Genomic DNA, 22822 nt, shown 5'->3' with positions numbered 1-22822 from the left:
CGGATCTCTCCTGACAGCTGCCACACTGGCACTCCATCTATCTGGGCACAGGTTTGGCCTCCTGTCCACTCAGGCGCTCCTCTCTGAAGCCCTGTATCTTGTTCTCCGTCTACCCAGGTGAGGGGCTAAGGGACAAGGGCAAGTCTGTAGGGGATTTCCTTCTTATCTTTCTGTCCCAAGATGGGACGGGAATTCTCAGGCAGTCATGGTGTCTTATCTAACTGCAAGCCATCGAGGTGCAGGTCAGAAATAGTCTTCTACTTCTTCCTTTTTTTTTGGCTTATAAACAACAGAAATTTATTCCTCACAGTTTTGGAGGCTGGGAAGTCCCGGTTGGACGGGCCAGTAGGCCTGGTGAGGGCCCATGTCCTGGTGCACAGATGGCCATCTCTTCCCCGTGTCCTCACACGGTGGAAGGGGCGGGGGAGCTAGTCCTCGCGGAGCCTCTTTGATAAGGGCACGGATCCCTTTCAAGAGGGCTCCACCCTTACGACCTGCTCACCTCCCAAGGGCCCCATTTCCTATTATCACCACATTGGAGATTAGATCTCAACATATGACTTTTGGGGGGGCATCAAATGTTCAGTACATAACACTAAGTTAATAAACATCTGCTTCACAACCACAGTATAAGTTGATCAAGGGAACTGTTGAACCAATGTGATGCACATTTGAAACCAGTGTAAGATTATATATTAATGACACTTTAATTAAAAAAAAAAGAAGTTAATAAACACCTGCCAAACTGGCACTGTGGCAAGGCATGGGGAACCACAGAGGAAAACGCAGTGTCCTGGAAAACACACTGGGCTCAGAACTGGGAGGCAGGGTCAGTTCCTTAGTAACTTGCTGTTTAATCCTGGCAAGTCACTTAATATGGGCCTCATTTTCTCCACCTGAAAATGAAGGGAATGGGTAAGGAAATCTCTGTGCTTTCCTCTTTTTGGCTCACGGGCACGGTGAGCAAGCTGAGTCTTGTCCTCTCCAGGCAGCCTTCCCCAGGGAGCTGTTCACCAGCAAGCCCCGGGGCCCACACTGAGGAGGTCTGCCCATGGATGTGGGAGAAGCCTCCTCCAGAACAAAACCAGGAGCGACCAGTGTCCCCTCTGTGCGAGAGCCAGCTGGTAGAACAGGGGAGCCCTGCACAGAGGTCAGAGACTTGGGTTCTGTTCCCAACTTTGTTCCTGAGGTGCCTGAAGGCCTGGGGTGACTCCTTCCTCACCTTCTCTGGGCCACAGCCTCAGTTTCTGGAAAGACAACTTCCTAGGCTCTCAGGATAATTCTGGAGTGATCACAGCACATATGCTCCCTCTGATGATGAGAACCTGGCCCTGCAACAGGAGCTGACCAGGTGGACCATGGGCAGGTAGAAGAGGTACCCAATGTAGTCCCATCCCGCCCTCACTTGGGGGGCATGGAGGCTGCCCAGACCCTCCTTACTCAAGCCTGAGATGCAGGAACTGCCTTCTGTTTCCACCGAGAGGAAACAGGATGGAACGGCAGCAAGGGAGACTCAGGCTAGAGAAAGGACTAGTAGTAATACCAGCAGGTAGTTGTGCTAAGCACTTTACATGACCATCTCCCACCACCTTTTGAGGTGGGCACCATTATCGGCATTTTACAGATGAGAAAAACGAGGCTCTGCGAGACAGTGTCACCTGCCCAAGGTCTCAGCCGGCAAAAGACAGTCTGATTTCAGGGCTGTGCTTTAAATCACTACATATTACCCAGGTTACAGAGACTGCTCCTGAAGAACTGGAACAGCTTGACTCCTTCCTAGAAATTGCAATGAGCCAGACGATTTCTCATGGTCTTTTCTAGCTTTAAAATGATGTGCATTCAACTCAACTGAGGCAAGATCCCCAGCGTTGCTGAGATGAACTCATCACCCAGTAGAGGTCTCAGTCACCCTGTCCCTCCGAGCATGCTCCAGGCTGAACTGCATTCCCCCAAAATTCATGTTGAAGCCCTAGTCTTCTGTAGCTCTGACTGTGACTGTATTTGGAGGCAGAGCCTTAAAGAAGTGATTAAGTTAAATTGAGGCCTCTAGGGTGGGACCTAATCCAGTCTGGTATCCTTGTAAGAAAAGGAATTTGGACACACAGAGAGATCCCAGGGGCACACACGCACAGAGGAAAGAGTGTGTGAGGACACAATGAGGAGAGAGGCCTCAGGAGAAGCCAGCACTGCCAATTCCTTGGTCCTGGACTTTTACCCTCCAGAAGTGTGAGAAAATAGTTTTTTGTTGTTTAAGCCCCCTAGTCTGTGGTACTTGGTTATGGCAGCCATTAAGCTAAAGGAAACTGAGAAGGGAACTGATATTTGGGTTCAGAGCTACGTGTCTATTTTACCAGCAGCACAGAGCAGAAGCTAGACCCGAGGCTGAATCCCAGCTCTGCTCTTCACAAGGACAATGGCCTTGGGCAAATGACCTCACCCCCCAAGCTTCCCATTCCTCTTCTCTCAGGTAGAGAGAACGATATCCACAATACAGGATGCTTCTGAGAGTCCGTAACGATAGAGCTGACCCTTGAACGATGTGGGGGCACTGAACCCCCCCACAGTCAAAACCCATGTAAAAACTTTACAAAAAGCCTATTGACCAGAATTACTGATTACAGAAACAGGCAATTAACACACTATTTTCTATGTTATGTGTGTTATATAGTGTGTTCTTTCAATAAAGTAAGCTAGAGAATAGAAAATGTTTTTGCTGCCAAATCTCCAAAAAATCTTCCAACATATCTATTAAAAGAAGTCTGCATATAAGTGGACCTACCCCATTCAAATCCATGCTGTTCAAGGGTCAACTGTATATATAAAGCACCTGAAACAGTGTTTGGCTCATAGTAGGTGCTCAGTGAATGGTAGCAGTAACCTTAAAATTTCAGGTAGTTGACATCTGGAGGTAGGTGTTATTCATGTTTTTAAATTGAGGCTCAGAGATGTTAAGTGACACAACTAGAAAGTGACAGCCACAGCCTCCCTCCTAGGAAGCCTAGAATCAAGAAGAGCAGAGCCAGGGGTACCATCCTGCCTCCCAATGGAGAACCGGAGGCCCAAAGTGTCTCTGTGCCTTTCCTGCACACCCACAGCAAGGCCACGGGTGAAATGGGACCGGACACTGAGGTCACCCAAGGCCCCATCCTGAGCTCTTGCCACTGCTCTACACCCCCCAAGCGTCTCAAACGAAGAGGTGGCCTCCCCTCCAGCTTCCTCCCATTGGGCCCCCCTGGTGACTCATCCCCATTATTAAGCATTCACTGCAAACACTTTGTGGAGGGCATGGCAGTCGATGACCTGGGACTTACTCGGGAAATCTTCTTGCGGGCTCTTCCGATACTTTGGAGGACGTCCAATCCTGGAGAGAGAGGGACCAGGTCCGTGGCAAGGAATCGGAGCCTGGCCTGGCCCAAGAGGACACGAGGCCCTGCACCCTTGCCCTCCGCACCGGCCATGATGGCGAGGCTTCTTCCTTAGGGAGAAGCCTGGGAGGTTCCTCTTACGGGCCGAGGCCTCCGTATCGGACAGCTCCGCCTTTAGCCGGCTCTGGTTCCTCTCAGCCAGTGGGCAGCCCGAGAGGCAATGGTGAGCTGTGAACTTGCCTGTGACGTGACCAGAGCCATCACAGCCAGGAGTGGGGCACTTCCTGGGGAAGGAGAGAAGGCTTAAGTTGGGCTGAAGCCACTTGTTCAGTGGGAACTTAGCTCTTCCCACCTCTGGCCCCACTGAAGTGTCTTGGTGAACCCTGACAGGCCATGCATAGTAGGTGTAGAACAAGCCCTCTCTTACAAAGCCTAAGGGTCTCTTAGCAGAAGTCCTTCACTCACCGGTGGTGAAAGCTGTACTTGGAGGTCCTAGAGTGCGGCAGGCTCCGATAGCTAAGAGGGGGATAGCCCCCGGGGGAGGTGGAACTGGGCTCTCTGGATCCTAGAGGAGCATGACGGAAACAGTTAACCCAGGGTTCTGGGGGTGGTGGTGGATGGAGGGCAGGAAGGAAGTGTCCACGGGGAAGGTTGGCACTGGGAACTAGTTCTCCAGCTACAGGGGCCCTGAGCTAGGCTGCAGCACCACTGCTGGCTACTGGGTATCTGCCCTCTTAGGCAATGAGGGCTTGGCTCTCATACACTTTGTTGAAACTTGTAGGCCATGCCTGTCATGGAGACAAGGAGAACTTTGGGGAAAAGATCAACTCAGAGCTGTGTGGGCACAGCTATACCTTAAAAGCCACATCAGGCAGATTCATGGTCTTCTATTTGTTTCCCTGTTTCATCCCCAAGATTGTTGTAACTTTTTTAGGCTTTGCCCATGCTTGGTGAATAACCATTTGAGACTTGAGGCTGAGAGGTCCAATGACCTGACCTCTAACCCTGCTTGTGGGGACCAGGATTTTATTTAAAGGAGCCAGCATTTCTTTAACAAACAGAATGCATGCTCTGCATGGCTCTCCTAGATGCTGCAAGAACTCCCCAGGTACGTAACTACCTCTTAAGTATATGCCACTCACATCTCAGTACTCCAAACCCAACAACTGGGGTTGCAAGAAGTGCTGTTTAGTGCAGCAGAGACCCTGTGGCAGGGAGCATGGGGGAGCGCAGGGTTCACTGTGGGCACCAGAGCCCTCTGAGTCAGACCTTGGTATGGTGGTCAGAATCCCCTGGGCCAGCTATAGGAGCAGGGTTGTCAGAACTCACAGGGCAGGGTTGGGGGGTGCGGTTTGGACACCAGTAGGAAAGGGTCAGAGTGCCCTAGGGGTACACACGGAGAGGAGGCTGCAGGGGATGCCCTGTCTTGGAACACCAGCCCGCAGGGTGGATGTCTGGGTGGTCGGCGTCGATCCAGAAGTCATAGGCATGACTCCAGCCATCAAAGTGGAGCTGCGGAGGAAACGCCCTTGCAGGTCAGGCACTCCTTGTGGAGCCCAGCTCAGCTGGGAGGCCCTCTAAGCCCCCGGAGGTTCTCCCCATCCCTGGGGCCTGTGACGAGCAAGATCCTGGATGGGAAGAACCAAGGGCCAACCCCACGATAATCCATCTTGACCACTACATTTTCTAAGGGCTTTGCTCAGAAAGTTCCTGGCATCTCCCATCAGTCTGTGGATAGGATGAGGATTGTTGGGCCAGTTTTATGGGCTCAGAGAGGAGAAGACTTCCCAAGCCTACAGTGGGAAGTCACAGATGAGGCCAGGGGGAGACCCAAGATCTTTGGTCTCAAGTTTAGAGCTCTCTTCCCACAATGTGCTGCCTTAGTCTGGCTCATGTCATGCTCTTGACCCCCACCAGTCTACAGAGTTCCTGCCCAACTGGCCTGTCCACACCCCAGCCTGAAGGGCGTGGCTACCTTTATCCGATGGTCCTCCACATCCTCCACGCTGGCCACACGAATCAGAGCTGGGTTCCGTCGGTCCACAGCCTCCAGCTTCATGTTGACCAGGAAGCTGTGTGGGGGTCGCTGCAGGGGGGACAGTGGCCTTCAGCCAAGGTCCAGCTTGGCAGAGCTGAGGCCCCAAGAAGGGAGCCCAAGTGCTGTGCCTGGGAAAGTGTGGCCTGCCAAAGTGGGGAGGCCAGGACTCCATTCTGGCTGGCCAAGTGCTCCCCACCTTCCTGAATTTAGCTTCCAACATACCACCTTGAAGGCCCAGGCAGGCACAGCAGAGGTCCCAGTTTCTTCCAGATAGTTCTCCCAACAGAAGCTGTCAGGATCTGGATAGTCTGGAGGAGAGCATGGAAGCAAAGTCTAGGCACACTGGCATACTGAGGGAGCTCTCTGTCCCCAAGCAGGACCAGGAGCATGGAAGGGACAGAGGCCCTTGGAGTGTAATCTCCCCCCACGTTAGCATAGCCAATTCCTTGCAGGGGGCTCCGGAAGCAGAGGGGTGCGAGTCAGAAGCAAGCACATCATCGCCTCACAGTTCACAGGGCTGTCTGGGAACCCTGACTCCCATCCCCTTCCTTGGCTCTGTCCCAGCCCCAGCCCCAGCCCCATCCGAACCTCTACTGTGCGTGGGCCAGCAGAGTACTCCAAAAGGCAAGGATACACTTCCTTGGCTCTGAGCTCCTGCTCCCTTACTGAGGGCGGTCATCTAACTTTCTTTCTTTAAACCTTAACAGAGGCAAGGGTTGACAGGCCTCTCCTAAAATCAAAGGGCTGTCAACTCCTGGGCAAAGAAATTGAACGTCCAGGACACATCTATTCCCTTACCCCGACCCTGAAGGCCCAGCTGATGAGGTATTGGTAAGGGAAGGGATCAGGGGTGAGTGTGTGCGTGTGGGGCCGGGTCTAGGAAAGGGTGTTTGCTCAGGTTGCAGGGTTACCTTGTGGAGGGGTGAGGGGCTTTCCTTGCTTCTGGCACCAGCCCACTGGGTGAATGTAGGGGCTGCTGGGGTCACACCTAGAACCCAAAAACACGTCACTGTCCCAAATGAAACTTGGGAGGCCCTGAGCCTGCCACCTTGTGACAGCACGGCTTCAGGGCACACCCTCATTCTACTTCTCAGTGAATTGCACAGGGGCTGACAAGAGAGTCACAAAACCGCAGCATTTGCTAAAAACTCTACCACCACCATGACATCTAAGGAAAAACCATGAATTGCAGGGGTATGCTCATCATCACTTTGGCATTTTTCAATGAAACGTTTCACATTGCATTGTATTTCTCAAGATCAGATTAAATCCACAGGCCAGTCAATTATGCCCCAGAGCAAATATGAATGTCAGGACTGGGTAGGGGCCTACATGGTGCCTGAGGTTTGCAAGTATTGTCTCCTGCCTCTGCCATCCCCTCATCCCCCAGGCCAAGTCTGGGCCCTTCCACTACCAGTAGTCGTAAGTATCATCCCAGTTGTCAAAGTGCACAAGGAAGCGGCTGTCTACCACGTCGGTCACACTGGCCACACAGATGAGGGATGGGTTCATGCGATCAACAGCCTCCAGCTTCATGCCCACCTGGAAGCCCAGGGGTGGGGGACCCTGGAGGCAAGAAGAGGGGCTGCCACAAAGATGCCCAGGCCACCTAGTGCTAGCTTAGAACCCACTGGCAAAGGAGGAGTAAGTCCCCTAAGAGTCATGCCTGGGGGGTGGGCAGCAGAGAGGGTGGGAGAAACAGGCTTGGAAAGAGGGTCCCTCTAGGGCAGAACACAAGCCCTGGCCAGAGCCACTCAGGAACTTCTGGCCTCCAAGATGCATTCAGAGGAACCTCACTGTGGTGGAAGGTAAATCATGGATGGCAGGAGGCTGTGTGTCCATCCAGCCTGCCAGGTTGAACACAAGTCTCCTCTACCCAGCAAGCCTGGCCTAGCCTGGGCTCAGCGCTTGGGTGGGGTGGTGGGGAAGAAGGACTGACACAAGGGGCAGGGATAGGGAGGGCAGGGAGGCACCTGCCATGTGGTCGGCATAAGCTTCAAAAGCCATCACCTCCCTTGATCTTTACAGCAACCCTATGGAGACACGTACCATCATGCCCGTTTTATAAATTAAATAACACACCGGGACCACAGTGCTAGTTAATGGTGGGGGAACACTGCCCCTGAATGGCAGTGGGGAGTCCCTGGCCCACAGGGACTGGACTTTGAATATGGTAACATTTTTAATGGGGGTTCCCTATTATCTCTCAGACCTTTTGGATTAGGAGATACTTTAACTGCTGGATAAAGCTGCCAGCTCTCCTCAACAGAGTAAGAGATGGGGGGTGGGGGAAGAATGTTGGGACTAGATAGGAGATTCTCAGTTTTGGTCAAAAGGAGGAAAAATCCAGCTCCCAGAACAGAGGCTTGGGCCTTCCACCAAGAGGTGTAGAGCAACCCAAAGCAGGAGATAAGAACAATGACATCTCAGTGCTCAGGTGGAGACGGTGCCAGGGGCTCAGAGAGGACATTGGGGGATGCCTGGAGAGGATTTCTGCAGCAGGGAAGAGAGAGGACCTACGGCCAGCTCCCCCCACCTCCCCCCCGCCCCCGGCCCGCCCAGCGTGCCCCTCCCATCTGGTAGGAGAGACCAGAACAAAGCTGAGAGCCCGTAAGTGAGCTCTCTTCTGGTGAGTCAGATACCCTGGCCGGCTGCAGTGACTCTGTCGCCGGGGCAGGTGTCCGTTCTTGCTCAGGGGCACTCACGTGGCTCTGGCTCACAAAGAGGTGCTTGGGGGCAGCCTGAGCTCTCGTGCTGCGCAGGTACTGGCTCCAGCTGAACTCCTCCTCCTTGTAACCTAGGCCCCTCAGGGGGGACGGACAGAGCGCTGTGCAGACAGAGGCTGGGCCGTGATGAGGGCACCCCACACCGAAGCAGCAGCAGAATCAGGCAGGCCTGAGGACCCCACAACCCTCAAGAAGCTGCCCAGGGACCCCCTGCTGAAGCAGGACACGGCCTGGGTGGACGGTCAAAAGGCAAGGGCGAAGTGGACGCACCGGGGCTGAGTGGTGGTTCTGACGGAGAGAGGCCGGCCGTGGGCTGCGGTCAGGGAAGGGGGCCACGGGGAAGAAGGGCTCTCGGCCTCACGGAGACCAATCCGGCCAGGCCTTACCTTTAGGGGGCTGTAGCTTGTGCCCCGTCTTCTCGAACCAGCCAGCAGGGTGAATGTCAGGGGAGTTGGCATTGATCCAGAAGTCATGGCACTCGGAATACCCATCAAAGTGCAGACGTAGGCGGTAGCCACACACCTGGCCGCGTGAGGAGAACCACAGGGACTCTGATGCCAGGAGAGGCCCCTTCCTTTCCCTCACCTCTCCTGGCCCAGCCTGGTGGTCTCAGGGTCTCTAATGCTAGCAGGTTTCTGCCCCCACTGTGAACTCTGCCTCACACTCTCCCATCCTGCAAAAGGACAGTTCATGCACTGATGAGCCCCGAGTTCTGGGTGCAAGACAGGCAGACGCTATAACATCCTCTTGCTCTTTTGAGCCCTGGACAGAACCCTCAGGGCCCCTGATAGTCTTACGTTGTGCCGCCTTTCCTCACTGCTCCCCACTCGCACACTGCTCTGACCTCCCTGAGCTCATGGCACTGCCCTGTCCCTTGCTCCGGCGCTTTCACTCACCCTGCCTCTTCTAACGGCAACACCCGCTCATTCACAACTCATCCCTCGAGACGCAGCCAAGGGGGCCTTTCCTCTCTGAAGCTTCTTCCGCCCCCGCAGTGCCTCCCTGCTGGTGTCTGCTGGCACCCTAGTGGTATGGCACGCATGTTTATCTGGCTGATTCCCATGCCACTGTGAGCCCCGGGAGGACAAGAGCCTTGCTGGACTCATGCCAGCACCCTCGTCCCAGGGGTGGGGGGCTGCCCAGCACTGAGGAATACACCCATTCAGTAACATCACCACCCCCTCACTTGTCTGTTTTCTGTTTGTGTTTGAGCTTTCTTTGTAGTCCACCTTGATCCCCTACTAGATTGTGTGCTTTCTGAGGGCAGGGCAGCATCTCCCTCATCTGAGGCCAAGTCCTCCATGCCCCGACAAGCCCATCAATCTATTCATCAAGACAAGACATCATTGGAAGGGTGGTGCAGGCCTCAGCTCACCTCTGCCACAGTGAGGATGAAGTACATGGATGGATGCTGAGGGTCGATGCCTTCCAACTTCATGCCCAGTCTGAAGCCATTCTTGTTATGAGTGGCCGCTTGGTACTGTCAATGCACAGATTGGAGAGGACCCAGCTTCCATCCAGCCTTATCCTTGCCTAGTGGGCTTGGGGTGAAGGAGCTGCCTTTAGGCCCCACCTGCCTGGTACTACCAAAGGGATAACTTATTTGGGGATCCTTGTGCAGGGATCCACAGTGGGAGAGACTAGTGCCTAGATCCCTGAGTCAGGGCTGGACTTAAGCTCCCTCTCATCCAAGTCATGGAATGATCAGTGGACAGAATTGAGTAGAGGGTACCAGAATTCAAAAGTCTGCAGGCCCAGTGATATTTGAGCCTGGGTCCCATCTCCCCATTTCTTCCTACCCTGGAAGCCTCTTCACAGCGCTTTTCTATTCTGGACCCAGTTAGTCTCTTCCCCTCCATTCTGCCTGTCTTTTGAGGGATGTCAGACACAGAAAACATCTGAAGGCCCAAGTTTGATGGTAAGTCCATGGATGGGGAATACAAACTTGACCTAGGTGGAAATTGTCCCACTCACGTCCTGAAAGAGGCTGACAGGGGCAGTGATGGCCTTCTGCTCCTCAAGGTAGGACTCCCATGTCCAGCCTTTCTTTTTCTCTCCTGATGCTGTAGACAGGACACAGACAGTTTGTCCCCTGGGCTGCTCCTATTGCACTACTTTCCTCAGTTTCCCCAGACCCAGCTGTACCTTAACCTCCAAAACGAACCTTTGTGATCATATGCTGCCCTCTGGGCACACCCAGTCATGATGGTGTCAGACGCAGTGGGCTCAGACCTCAGGTGAGACTCAGTCTCAGGTGAGGCTACACCAAATTCTGTCCACCTCATCTCACCCCCAGGCTGCTGTCAGCCAAAGTGCTTTGGATTATATAGTGACTAACTGCCGTTACAGTCACAGCCACAGAGAAAGCTGAGAAAGCTGAGTGACAAGTCTCAAGTGAGTAGACTTAGGGTGGCTATAATAAAAAGACAGATAATCACAAGCATTGGTGAGGGTGTGGATAAAGCGGAACTCCCATATACTGCTGGTAGGAATATAAAATGGTATGACCACTCTGGAAAACAGTCCAGCAGTTCCTTAAAAGGCTAAAGACAGAATTACTCTATGACCCAGCAAGTCTACTCCTAGGTATATAACCAAGAAAATGAAAACTTATGTCCACACAAAAACTTGTACACAGATGTCCATATCGGCATTATTCATAATAACTCCCAAGTGGAAACAACCCATATATCCACCAATTGATAAACAGTGTGATATATCCATATAATGGAATATTATTCAGCAATAAAAAAGGAAGGAAGTACTGATGCATGTGACAATATGGATAAACCTTTAAAGCCCCGTGTTAAGTGAAAGAAGCCAGTCACAAAGGACCATGTATTATATGATTATGTTTATGTGAAATGTCCAGAATAGGCAAATCTGTACATATAGGAAGTCAATTGGTGGTTGGCTGGGCTGGAAGGTGACTGGTGGTTTGAGAGGATGATAGGTAATGGGTACAGGGTTTCTTCCTGGAGTGATAAAAATGTTTTAAGATTGACTGTGGTGAAGGATGCATAACTCTGTGACCAGACTAAAAACCATTGAATTGTATGTTTCAAGGGGGTGAACTGTATGGTATGTGAATTACTTTACCTCAATAAAGCTGTTTAAAAAACTGTATCTTATAAAAATATGTATAAAGCACTAACAGTAAAAAATGGATAAATTGGACATCATTGAAATGAAAACTTTCTGCTCCTTGAAAGACATCATTTAGAAAAGAAAAAGCAAGCCACAGACTAGGAGAATATATTTGTAATATATACATCTGACAAAGGGCTTGTACACAGAATATATATAAGGAATTAACAGTAAGAAGAAAAACAACCCAATTAAAGATGGACAAAATGTATGTCTAAAGTAACTATGAGGATGCCTGTAGGATGGCTCTGAATCCGAAAGGCTGTAACAAGTTGATTGTGAAGAGTGCCACCGCAGATGCTTGATCTCGATGTGGGCAGAATGAGAGATGACATGGGACTATCAGAGCTATACAATGATCAAAACAGCTATTAATGACTAAATAAATTGTAAAGACTTTTGTTTTTCTATTTATTTCTGGTTTTGGTATTTTTGCATTTTGATTTCTTTTTCTCTTGCTTTTCTTATTTAAAAAATTTTCCCATTTGTTTAATTAATCTTTTTTGTAAAGAGTTTTGCTATGTTGTGTTAGAAAATGATCCTTCACAGTATAGCATAGAGAAGACAAGTAGTGACTCTATAGCATCTTACTACACTGATGGGCAGTGACTGTAATAAATAAGGTATGTGCGGGGAACTTGATAATATGGGTGAATGTAGTAACCACAATGTTGCTCATGGGAAACCTTCATAAGACTGTATATCAATGATACCTTAATAAAAAAAAAAGAACACTACAGTAAAAAAAGATCCTTCACACAAAGCAGCTGTTGAAGAGAGTTAGGAGATACGTAAGAAGGCCTGAGTATGTGCATGAGTTACATAGTTCTAACTGTTAAACTACTAGAACATTCCAGCAGGTCTAGATACATCAGGTCTATAGAACATGAATCCAATAGCTGGCCATCAAACTAACAAACAGAGTATAGATACAACATAGATTTTCCACACACACAGGACACTCAAGCAACCCTGCCACCTCCACACCAACCCTTAAGATTCCTTTACCAAAAGACCCAAAAAAGAGTGGAAAAAATTTTAGCCATAAATGCAAACTTCTGTCTACTGATAAGAGTTTCTTCCCTTGAAAAAAGTAAAAAGAGGCAGAAGGGGGAAAATATCCAGAGACTACTACCACACTAATGTTCACAGAAGACAACTTTGAATCAGAAGATAACTTTGTACTAGTCAACAGGACCCAACTAAAAGAATGCTGATTCTTGCATCTATTTTCTTAAGTTAAGACAGAACAGTTGAGCCAACAGTAGGTAGGCACTGGCTGCTTCCTTTAAGACTTAGAAAGCCATAAACCCAAGAAAGCTAAGCCTGTGGCTTTTGATATGACAGCCTTGGGTGTGAGACAGCAGTCACCATCTGGTTCAGCTGTGATGTGCAGAACTGGAATAGGCACCACAGAGTTCTGAGCCCCAGACACAGATCAGGCTCCGGGCTGGCACTGGATCCACCAAAGCAGAATGAAGTCCTAAGAACTGACCTCACTCTCTGGCTCTCTCTGGGACAAGAAAGACAGTGACTCATGCAGCTGAGCCATGGTCCAGGAGGAACCACCATCCTACAACTCATCCACTCACCTACTGAACGAACATTTTATAAAAGTCTACTCCATACCAGTCTCTGGGCTAAGCATCAGGAATAAACAATTAATAAAACAGATTCAATTTTTAGGGAGGAAGACAGACATTAAGTGAATTGCTACATAGTATCTAGGTGGTTACAAGTGTGATAAATGCTACTTAGCTCCAGTTGACTGTTGTCACATGGGAATGTGGAGATAGTAATGGAGAAGGCCTGAGGGCCAGAGATGACCATGAATGACCATGAATTACCTTTGTTCTATTTTTTAAAATTAGAACAAAAGGGTCAGAATGGGGCCCAAATAGCTAAGTCAGACTAGTGCTCACACTACCAAAGGGAAGCAATGCCATTGTGGTGCCATTAAAGGCTGCCCAAGTCTTTGGATACTGGGCCCAGCAGAGAAGCCTACTCACAACTGGATAACAGAAGATAAACAAACACATGATACAACCACCAAGAACACACATATACTAATACATAAACCAGAAATACTGGTTCTCTCATTCTCTCTCTCACACACACAAACTCATGCTTATCTATATATGCATTAACACACCATCACAACTATAACCCATGCTCCCAGCCTCACACCTCCAAAGGTGTTATACACATCACACCAATATATACATATGCACAGGTCACCCTACCAGGCAGGCTGCTGCTCCACTCCTCACTTTCTGGAGTGCTACCAGCAGGGTGTCCCTCTGGATCCTTTCCTTCTTCTTGCTTCTCCTGTGGGAGGCAAGCTTGATCCCAGCTTCCTGTCCTCATGGGTTGGGGTGAAGCCCCAGCCTCTACTGCTGACCCCTGGCTGGCTCTTTGGCCACGTGGTGTTCTGTCCCAACCAGGTGGAACTTCTTCTAGGCCACCAGCAGGAACACAGCTCCAGCAGACAATCCCCTACCACTTGGGCACAGACACACATGAGCACACATCCCTAGTTATGCAGCCTGACTACAGTTTGCCTCATTCCCAGGTGGGGAAACTGAGGACACAAATACATGTCCTAGGCTGACTGTACCTGCCCTCCAGAGATTTCACGCTGTCTCTTCCGGCTTCTCTGCAACTAGAGCCCTGTGCTGCCTGGCCTCTGGCCCAGTGCCTGGGCTCCAGCAACGGAGCTTCCCATCTGCCTGCACACCTACTTGGGTGAGTGTGCGTGTGCATGTGACTCAGCCCCGACACTAGACTAAGATGGGCTCTTCAGAAAAGCAGGAGAGTGATTTATTCATTTCCCTCCAACCAAGTACAGGACCTGATTCAGGATGGGACCCCAAAAAGAGTGAGTCTTCTCTGGCCTGGCCTCATAACCTGGATTAATGGAGGCGATAGTGGGAATTGAGGTATAGCCTCTCGGTTCCCTCCTTCCTCCCCGCTGCCCTCTTCCTACCACGGCCTCTGGCTCTGACTCCTCCTCTGATGGGCTCTGGTACTCCCGGCGCTTCCTCTTCTTCATGGGTTTGAGAAGCTCCGAAGAGCTGATGCAAGAGGAGCTCTGGCCTGAGGAGTTCTCCACTATGACTGACCTGAGGGAGGGGCAGCCTGAGGAAAAACACCACCCACCCTGCACCACCCAGCCCCTCTCCTAAGCCCTGAACAGGACTGGGGCTTTGGGGCCCGGAAGGCAGGGCAAGTAGGGTTGCAATCCGCTGCCCCTTACCGCTCCTGGAACAGCTGGGGGCAGCCATCATTGGAGGAGCCAGGTTCTGGACCAGCACCTTGCTGAGGACCACACTCCTGGCACTGACAGGTACCATCGTTCTCTGCGGGGTTCTGAGGGGGATCTTCTAGAGGGTCCTGGGGGAGGTCCGCTGTGCGGGCAAAAGGGGCTCAGGCCTGCCGCAGCCACACAGGCTCCGCCCACCTCAGAGCCCACGCCCCCTGAGGCCTGGCCTCTACCTTGGTCCCACCTGCTCAGTTTCCACAGGACAGTCCCTCCACAGCCTTCTCCACCTCAGGACCAACCCCCGGCGCACCTGCCGGAACCCAGGCCACGCCCCCTGTGGCCACGCCCCCTCGAGGCTCCTCAGGATGCTCAGGCCTCGCCCAACCTGCGTAGGGGCCCAGCTAGAGGCCTGGGTGTGGGGATGGGTCCTACCGGGCTGTTGGGGGCCCACATCTCCACCTCCCGCCGGGGCCTCGCCGTCTCCATATTCGGCCACGCCTTCCGGTCGCAGCTCGGGACTCGGAGGCTGCTCCGCTCCCACCATGGTCAGTGGCGCGTACTCGCTTATCCGGAACTGGAACGCCAGAGGTGGGAGGACAGCGACTCCAGCACCCGCCCCCGATCCCCCCCAAGTGGGCACGGCCCCAGACCCCGCCGCTCACTCCAAGCCCCGCCCCCAGCAGTCCGCAGGACTCTGCCCGCAGGTGCCTCACTCCAAGCCAAGCCCCCAGAACCCGTTCCCCATAAACCACGCCCCCAGGGCCTCTCGTGGCTCGTCCTCAGAGCCCCTCTCGCCAAGCCACGCCTCTAGATCCCTAGGGCTTCGGGTGCTTCAGTCCCAGCCACGCCGCTGAAGTCCCCAGCTCAAGGCCCCACCCCTAGCATCCTTCCTGTCGGCCGGCCTTCCCCCACCTTCCGCCTCCGGCCCACCGGCCCCGCCCCGCAGATGGGCTCGCTGGGCCCGGCCAATCCTCACAGACACTGACCCGCAGGCCGCTCCCAGGAGGTGGGGCCGCAGCCTCAGTCCACTCCAGGAGCCGCACTGTGCTGGCGCTAGAGCTGGCCGCCGGCCCGGTGCTTAACTGCGGCAGGACAGTGGCGGTGACTGGTACGCTGCCGGCCACTCTCTCCGGGGCGCCCCCGTGGATTGGCTCCCGCGGAAAACAGGACACATCCAGGGCACTGCTGGGTAGGCCGAGGGTGGCCGAGCTGGCTGCGAACACATACACAGATATGACACAGGTGAGCCTGGAGGCCCTGCCTTGATCCTGCCATGGCACGCGTGTAGGCAGGTGGGAAGAATCTCCTCCCCAGGATCCATTCCTGCTTGGGCAGGTATGTGAATGCTCCTCCCCAGACCTCTGGCTTTGCTCACCTGGGATGATGAAGGCCGTAGCCGGCAGGTGAGCGCTGGAACCTGGGCTGTCTCTGGCCACCAGGTGCACGCTGACCTCTCCTGTGGGGGGCCCCTTCAGTGTCCTCAGCATCTCCATTTCAGCATGCCCGTCCATCCTGGTAGGCCTACAAGCTGAACATCGCCCCCAGGGCCATCAGGGAGGGAGAGGCTATTTTGAGGAGCAGCTGGCCACTCTCAGGATGGGAAGCTGCAGTGAAATACCTCTACCCTGAAGAGAGCTGGGTGTCTTAGGGGGACCAACCTCAAGTCTGGCTCCTGGCTCTGGTCACACAGGTGAGAGCTCTGGCCAAGCCCCGCATCTCCCCCAGTTGTCTGTAAGACGGGTATGTGTAAGGATTCTTTGTGGACTGTGACAACCGATTCTGGGGAGATGTCTCAGGCGAAGTTCTGTCTGGCCATCTGTCCTCATGACGTTGCCCAGGCCATGTCCAAACTCCCCTTGTTCTCCATCCCACCTCCATCCTCACTAGAATCACTCCCTTCTCCGTCTGGGGACTCAGAGCCCTCAAATAATCAGGTTCTCCTTCTCTGGTACAAGTCCACTTTCCCAAGGGGATCTTTCCTGATCACTTTCTTCTATGCCCCTGCCCACCACTCCCTCCAACTGCAAGCACAGAGTGGGCCCTCAAACATCTGTTGAGCAAATGCATGTACCTGAAGAGCAGAGAGGTGGTTTATGAGAACCCAGGCAGTGCATGACTTAGCTTAAATAAAGCAAGGGCAGTAGGAGCATTTGATAAGAGGTAGTTAAACAGGTAAATATATGGGGGGGAAAAAAAAGACCTAGTGACCTAACAAATATACTTAATATCTATCATTTACTTAGCTCCTAAAATGTGTCAGCTGATGTTCTAGTGCTCAACAGCACTGTTCAGAATTTTCTGTGACGATGGAAATGTCCTATACCTACTCTGTCCAACACAGTCCACCAGCCATCTGTGGCTACTGAGCACTTTAAATATGACTAGTGAGTGAGGAACTGAATTTTTATCTTAAATTAAATTTAAATAGCTATACATGGAGAAGACAAATAGTGACTCTATAGCATCTTACTACGCTGACGGACAGTGACTGTGATGGAGTTGGGGGGGCGACTTGATAATATGGGTGAATGTTGAAATCACAATGTTGTTCATGAGAAACCTTCATAAAATTGTATATCAATAATACCTTAATTAAAAATAATTTAAATAGCTATACTGATTGTATTGGGCAGCCCAACTTTACATATAATTACAATTGGCCTGTTGGCTCAACCTCCAGAACACATCTCAAAGTCTGACCAGTTCTCTCCATCTCCATTGCCACCATGCTAGTCCCAACCACCATCAGCTCTCCTTGGACTTGACAGATTGCCTCCTAACCCATCTCCCTTCTTATTCTTCTGCCCTATACAACCTATGCTCCAGTGAGAGAAAGCTTTAAAAATGTAAATCAAAGCACACATTTTCCCTATCTAAAATTCTTCAGTGGCTCTCCATGGCCCTTAGAATAAATTCAAAGTGCTTTACTTTCTAGAATCTGGATGCCTGTCTTCCTCTCTGATTTCATCTCCTCCACTTCAAATCTTCCCCTTGTCCTTCACCCTCCACAAACTCTAGTTTCCTTCAATTGTTTGACAAATGTTCCTACTGCAGACTCTTGGATGCTTGCTGTTCCCTGTGCCTGGAGTGCTCTTCCTCATGTGCTCTGCTTGGCTGCTTCCTTCCCGTCCTCCAGGGTCAGCTCAGTGCTCACTTCCTCAGAAGGGGTCTTTCCTGGCGACTCAGTTTAAAGCAGCACACCCCTCACTCCATCCCCTCCTGCTTATCTCATTACTGTGTTTATTTCCTTCACATCCTTTATTATCGTAGATAATGATACTCATTTACTTATTTGTGTTTGAATAGTAATCCCCACATAAATATAAGTTCCAAAAAAGGCAAAAAAGACTTTATCTTTTTTACTGCTAGTGCCTGGCACACATTCAGTAAGTATTTGTGTCAGATTTCAGTAATTTCAACTTGTTAATAGAAAGCACTGTATGAGTGCTTAGTACTTGGTTGCTTTAAGGTGTCAGCAGTCCTTGACAACGGCTTCTGGTATACAGGCCAAAGAAAAATATGGGCCCAGGCTTAAGATTCTCAATTTGAATCTCAGGTCCACCGTTTAATACCTGTGACTCTGAGTAAGCAGCTTACCTTACCCTCTTTGACCTCAGCTGCCTTGTGTATAAAGTAAACGTGGTAATGGTACCTACCTCAAAGGACTTTGGTGAAGATTAAATGGAAAAAAATGTAAAGTCTTGATACAAGAAGGCCTTCAATAAATACCATTCCACTCCCTTTTAACAGCAACTCCAGGGAGCATGGTAGCTGGTCAGTAACCTGTAAGCTGCTTGCTCGCAAAAATCAGCATGCAATGGTTGCTGTCTCTCCCACCCACCTTCCCTCCTGCTGTTCTTGTGCATTCATTCATTTTCTAGCTTTTCCTCCCTAAATACAGAGTCTGTCCTCTATATCATAGACTGTTTAATCAGGTAGATGAGGCTAGACATATAACTTGATTAATTAAGGCAACATTCAAACCAAGGTTTGTTTTCCCTGTTTTTTAATTGTAAAATAGAATTTCCTGAATTTCAATTCTAATTATTTTGCTTTGCACAGCTGATGTACGATTTTAAGTTCTTCTAAACAGAGTCAATGTTTTTATTCAAAATATTGGCAGTCATTAAGTGTGAATGTGGTTACTCTTGAAAGAATTCCATTCTGTTTCAAAATCTATCACGTTTCATGTCTATCAAGGAGAAGGGGCAGAGAGGATTGCCGTTCTGTCTAGGTTTGTTGACCTTTTTCAGCAAATACAGGAGGGCCAACCAGGTGTCAGCACTGTTCTGTGCTCTGGGAACACAGTCTCAAGACAGTGATCTCATGAAGCTTATATTGTAGAAATAAGGGATAGGGTTAGGGCTGGACATATAAATTTGAAAACCGTCATATGTATAGGTGGCATTGAAAATCATAGAACTGTGTGTGAAGAAAAAGGTGGGAGCTTTGGAGCTCACTTTATAGGTTGGGAAGAGGAAGAAGATCTAGTGGAAGAGCCTTCAGTGAGGTGAGAGGGAATCCGGAGGAGCCTGGGCTTCATGAGGACATGTGAGAAAAATTTTCAGGAAAGTGGGACTGCTCATCGGTGTTAAATGCCACTGATAGATCATGTCAGATGATGGCTGAGAGTTGATCATTTTAGCAATAAAGAGATCATCAGAGGGTCACTACAACAGAGCACAGGAACACTGCTAGATCACAGGATGTCAGACCCAGGGAGCCTCCCTAAAGACCAGCTCAGGTGCTGTGGTGGATGGAGGTATGCAGAGGTGCTACCATCCGGTGAGCATCATGATGGCAGCACACCTTGGAGGATGGCATGCTCAGGAAAGCAGAAGCATCCACACAGGAAATGAACCATGTTCACTGAGAAACAACTGGCGGATCTCAGGGTTCAGTTCAGTAAGAACCCATACCCCACCTCCAGCCTTCAGAAAGAAATGGCCTCCAGAATGGGCATACACCCCACCAGCCTGCTGGTTGGTAAGCAATGTGCCATCTTGCCAAGCCACCTCCCTGGACAGGCTCAACCCAGATGCCGTAGGATAATTCCTGAAGCAGACCCTACTCAACTAGACCCCAAAGACCAGGTGCCTACCCACAGTCTGGTTCAAGAACCACAGAGCAAAACTCAAGAAGGCCAAATATAAGCATATTCAGCAATATCGAGATGCTGAACAACAGCAATTAGCTGAGGCAGGAGTCACAACCAGCTCTTTCAAGAGCGACATGGACGTGCCTCCCAGATCCCCTACGAGCACCTCCCCTGCACCTCTGGTCTACACAGATCATCCAACACCTTCATCCCAACTGCGCATCTGCCCCAACATTAAGGCTCCCACAGACCATTCTGTTGGCCACAAAATAGTCCATTTTGGCTGCTGCCAAGATCCTAACATATACTGCCTCCATCACATCCTGGAACCCCAAGTATTTCCCACAAGCTTCAATTCTGATTCTTGTGGCTATTCATCTCCACAAATAATTTAGCAAAAAGCTAGACACAAGGCCACCTCCAGCAATGATTTGTAATGATTCCCACAGAAGGGACACTTGTCAGCTACACACAGGAAGAAAACACAAGATGTACACATGGATGCATTTCCACAACATGCTCAGTCAAAGGAGAAAAAAGACACAAAAGACTATACTATATACTATATTAGTCCAGTTTATATGACTTTCCAGAGCAGGAAGAGCTAATCTATAATGGCAGAAAGCAGACCGGTGGTCTGAGAGGAGAGGCAGTAAGCCAGTCATTGGAATGTTGCATAGGGCTCACATCCTAACTCAGATGGCTGTTACCTGGGTATAGAAATTCATTAGGACACACAGGACTGTAGTACCATGTCATGTACACTGCCAAGAATATCAATTTCATGGAGGGATGGATTAGCCATGGAGGTAATCATCTTGTAATGCATAAATGTATCAGATCAACATGTTGTATACCCTAAATTTACACAATGGTCTATGTCACTTCTGTCTCAATAAAGCTGGAGAAAAGGTGTAAAGGATAATAATAAGAAGAAAAAGAGGTCATCAGAGACCTTGACAGGAGCCATTTCTGATCAGAGGAGCTTGGGACGAAAAACTGATAGGAGTGGGTTCTAGAGGAAATCACTGATTAGTTCAGTATTTATCGAGCACCTATGATGTGCCTGGCACTGTTCTAGGCAATGCAAATTTGTCAGTGAACAAAACAGACAAAACCCACCTAGAGTCTACATCCTAGTGGGGCAAACTGACAATAAAGATTGGTCCGCCTAGGAGAACAGGAGAAAAGGAAATGGAAACAATGGAACTAACAACTCTTTCAAGGGGTTGTGATGTAAAGGAGAGCATGGAAACAGGGAAGGTATTTGGAGAATGAAGTGGTCTCAAGGAAGGGGTGTTGTTTTTATTTTTTAAATAGGTCTTATGGCATGTTTGCACCTGATGAAAATAAACCTGTAGAGAGGAAGAAACTGACAATGTTGGAGGAAAAGAATCATTCCAGGAGACAAGTCCTTGAATATGAGAGGATCCAGTGCACCTGTGGTATGGGGACCAGTCGCATGTGGTTGTGGGCTCCTGGCATCTGTTCCTGTGTTCCTTCTCCCCAGCTTGACCATTAGCTTTTCTGAGGCCTGGAACTGCTTTCTCAGTAACTTGCATTCACCCTTCCTCTACACACACCCTTACCTGCAGGATATTTGCAGTTCACATAGTGTTTTCCTGAGTATTGTTCTACTAGGTGCCCATAGCGGCACAACCAATCTGAAATGGCTCCCAGGCCTGAGCCAGGTGCAAGGAATCAATCCACTCCTACCCCAGCAGCCTGGTCACACCCTCAGAACCCCACTTCTGTGGCCTCTGCACATGCTGTTCCTTCTGCTTGGTACCTTTCCATATCTCATATGCCTGGATTTTCCTAATCATCCTTCAAGATCCAGCTTGAGTGACATTTCTGAAGCCTCCCCAGAATCAACCCGCAAAACAAAGTTAATCACTTGCTCTATTGCGCTCCACTCCACCACAGTCTAACCAGGCATTAACTTGTCTGTCTCTCCCAGAGTCACTGTCTGAATCAGGTAGCTCGGAGTAAAGCCTGGTCAATAACATAAGAAGAAATAATGGTACCGAAATTCATAAATGGCTTAGCTATTCTTACCTTCGGGACTAGAAACACTGTTTCCTCCCATGCTGCTCAGAGGCTGGAGGAGGACGGGATAAAATGGCAGGTCCCAGCAATTGTGAAGGTTGTCACTAGCAGCCTTCGGCAGTGAGCTTCCCCAGCCAAGGGAGCTGCTTCGCCCAAGTGCCCTGTGACTAGCTGATAAGGGGTATAAAGGACCTGCCCCTTTGCCTCAATTAGGGACATCTCTGCAGGCTTCCCTTGCAACAGGCTGAGGCCTCTGTTGAGACTACATGGGCAATTCAACTTTTTCTGCCCAGCCACCTTGCTGTCTTCTCTCCATTACAGGTGGTATTCCCAAGAGCATTCCAGTAAGCATTCCACTCACATCTCCCTCTCATGAGTCTGTTTCCAGGGAACACGATCTAAAACAAGGGATTGGATCCCCAGTTGCCGTGTCTGGCACGTAGAAGATGCTCAATAAATATTAATTGAATGAATGTGTCCGTGTTTGTTTTCTCTTGGGCTCTCTGCCAAGGTTCAAGGTCTCGTATACAACGGACGCTCAATGAATGACCGAGCTCTAGGTGCTGGGGGTGGGGAGCTACCGCCCCAGACAGTTACCCCGCCATCCCCAACACACACACCCAGCGAGACTGAGCGCCCCAAACTTGGGGCCTCGGCCCCGCCCCCCGCCGCAGCTGCGGCCAGGAAGCGGGAGAGGGTGCAAGCGGGTTCCAGGGTGGGGAAGCCGCTCGCCTTCCGAATCCTCGGGGGGACCAGTACAGACAGCGGCGGCAGGGCGGTCACCGATCCGTCAGCTCCGCAGAACGGTTACTTTTAAAAAGCCAAAATGGCGGAATTCTTTTTATTCTTTCCCTTTACTGCAAATAATGATGATAATAATCCCATTTTCCGTTGTAAAAATCAGAAATTGGCGATAGGGAAACTAAGTTTGCCAAATGACCCATTTCCTAAAAAAAAGCAAAACCCGCCCTCTACACGCTCCCATTAATGAAAAACTCTTAATTGATTGCATTTCTTTGAAAACGAAGCCTCCTCCCTACCCTCTCCCGTGATCGCGGCCAACAGCGCGGCGGAAGCGCTCGCCTGGCCCAGGAGCCGGCACCCGCCGGCCCTCAGCACTCCGCCCAGACCCCCTTA

The 22822-nt window shown here is 50.4% G+C and overlaps 2 protein-coding genes and 1 long non-coding RNA gene across 4 annotated transcripts in view; 2 read left to right on the top strand and 1 right to left on the bottom strand.

Moving 5' to 3' along the window:
• L3MBTL1 (L3MBTL histone methyl-lysine binding protein 1) overlaps positions 1 to 22822 on the bottom strand; it is a 32998-nt gene that overhangs the window by 9046 nt on the left and 1130 nt on the right. The window contains exons 2-19 of the mRNA XM_057503006.1: positions 15914 to 16066; positions 15525 to 15751; positions 14971 to 15112; positions 14533 to 14683; positions 14263 to 14398; positions 13520 to 13604; positions 10104 to 10192; positions 9505 to 9609; positions 8516 to 8651; positions 8046 to 8200; positions 6818 to 6969; positions 6315 to 6391; positions 5626 to 5711; positions 5341 to 5451; positions 4763 to 4877; positions 3831 to 3930; positions 3452 to 3649; positions 3312 to 3361 (exon numbers count right to left, since the gene is read on the bottom strand). Of these exons, the coding sequence (XP_057358989.1) occupies positions 3312 to 3361; positions 3452 to 3649; positions 3831 to 3930; positions 4763 to 4877; positions 5341 to 5451; positions 5626 to 5711; positions 6315 to 6391; positions 6818 to 6969; positions 8046 to 8200; positions 8516 to 8651; positions 9505 to 9609; positions 10104 to 10192; positions 13520 to 13604; positions 14263 to 14398; positions 14533 to 14683; positions 14971 to 15112; positions 15525 to 15751; positions 15914 to 16066 (2268 nt within the window). The remainder of the gene's footprint in view (positions 1 to 3311; positions 3362 to 3451; positions 3650 to 3830; positions 3931 to 4762; positions 4878 to 5340; positions 5452 to 5625; positions 5712 to 6314; positions 6392 to 6817; positions 6970 to 8045; positions 8201 to 8515; positions 8652 to 9504; positions 9610 to 10103; positions 10193 to 13519; positions 13605 to 14262; positions 14399 to 14532; positions 14684 to 14970; positions 15113 to 15524; positions 15752 to 15913; positions 16067 to 22822) is intronic.
• On the top strand, positions 15650 to 22622 carry LOC130683898 (uncharacterized). Of its 2 annotated transcripts, none has more exons than XR_008997955.1 (3): positions 15650 to 15780; positions 20957 to 21081; positions 22007 to 22622. It is a non-coding gene; the product is annotated as an uncharacterized LOC130683898 (long non-coding RNA). The 2 variants fall into 2 exon arrangements; XR_008997957.1 differs by having other exon boundaries at positions 15748 to 15873.
• On the top strand, positions 18735 to 20937 carry LOC118920320 (divergent paired-related homeobox-like). Its single transcript, XM_036900963.2, is given in 2 exon segments — positions 18735 to 19524; positions 19646 to 20937. Coding segments are annotated over 2 exon segments (666 nt in total). The 5' UTR covers positions 18735 to 19244; the 3' UTR covers positions 20032 to 20937.

This window comes from Manis pentadactyla, chromosome 5 (assembly GCF_030020395.1).
Source record: "Manis pentadactyla isolate mManPen7 chromosome 5, mManPen7.hap1, whole genome shotgun sequence".
Taxonomy (NCBI): Eukaryota; Metazoa; Chordata; class Mammalia; order Pholidota; family Manidae; genus Manis; species Manis pentadactyla.
Note: the sequence above shows the minus strand (reverse complement) of the source record. Positions and strands in the feature narration are given on the sequence as shown.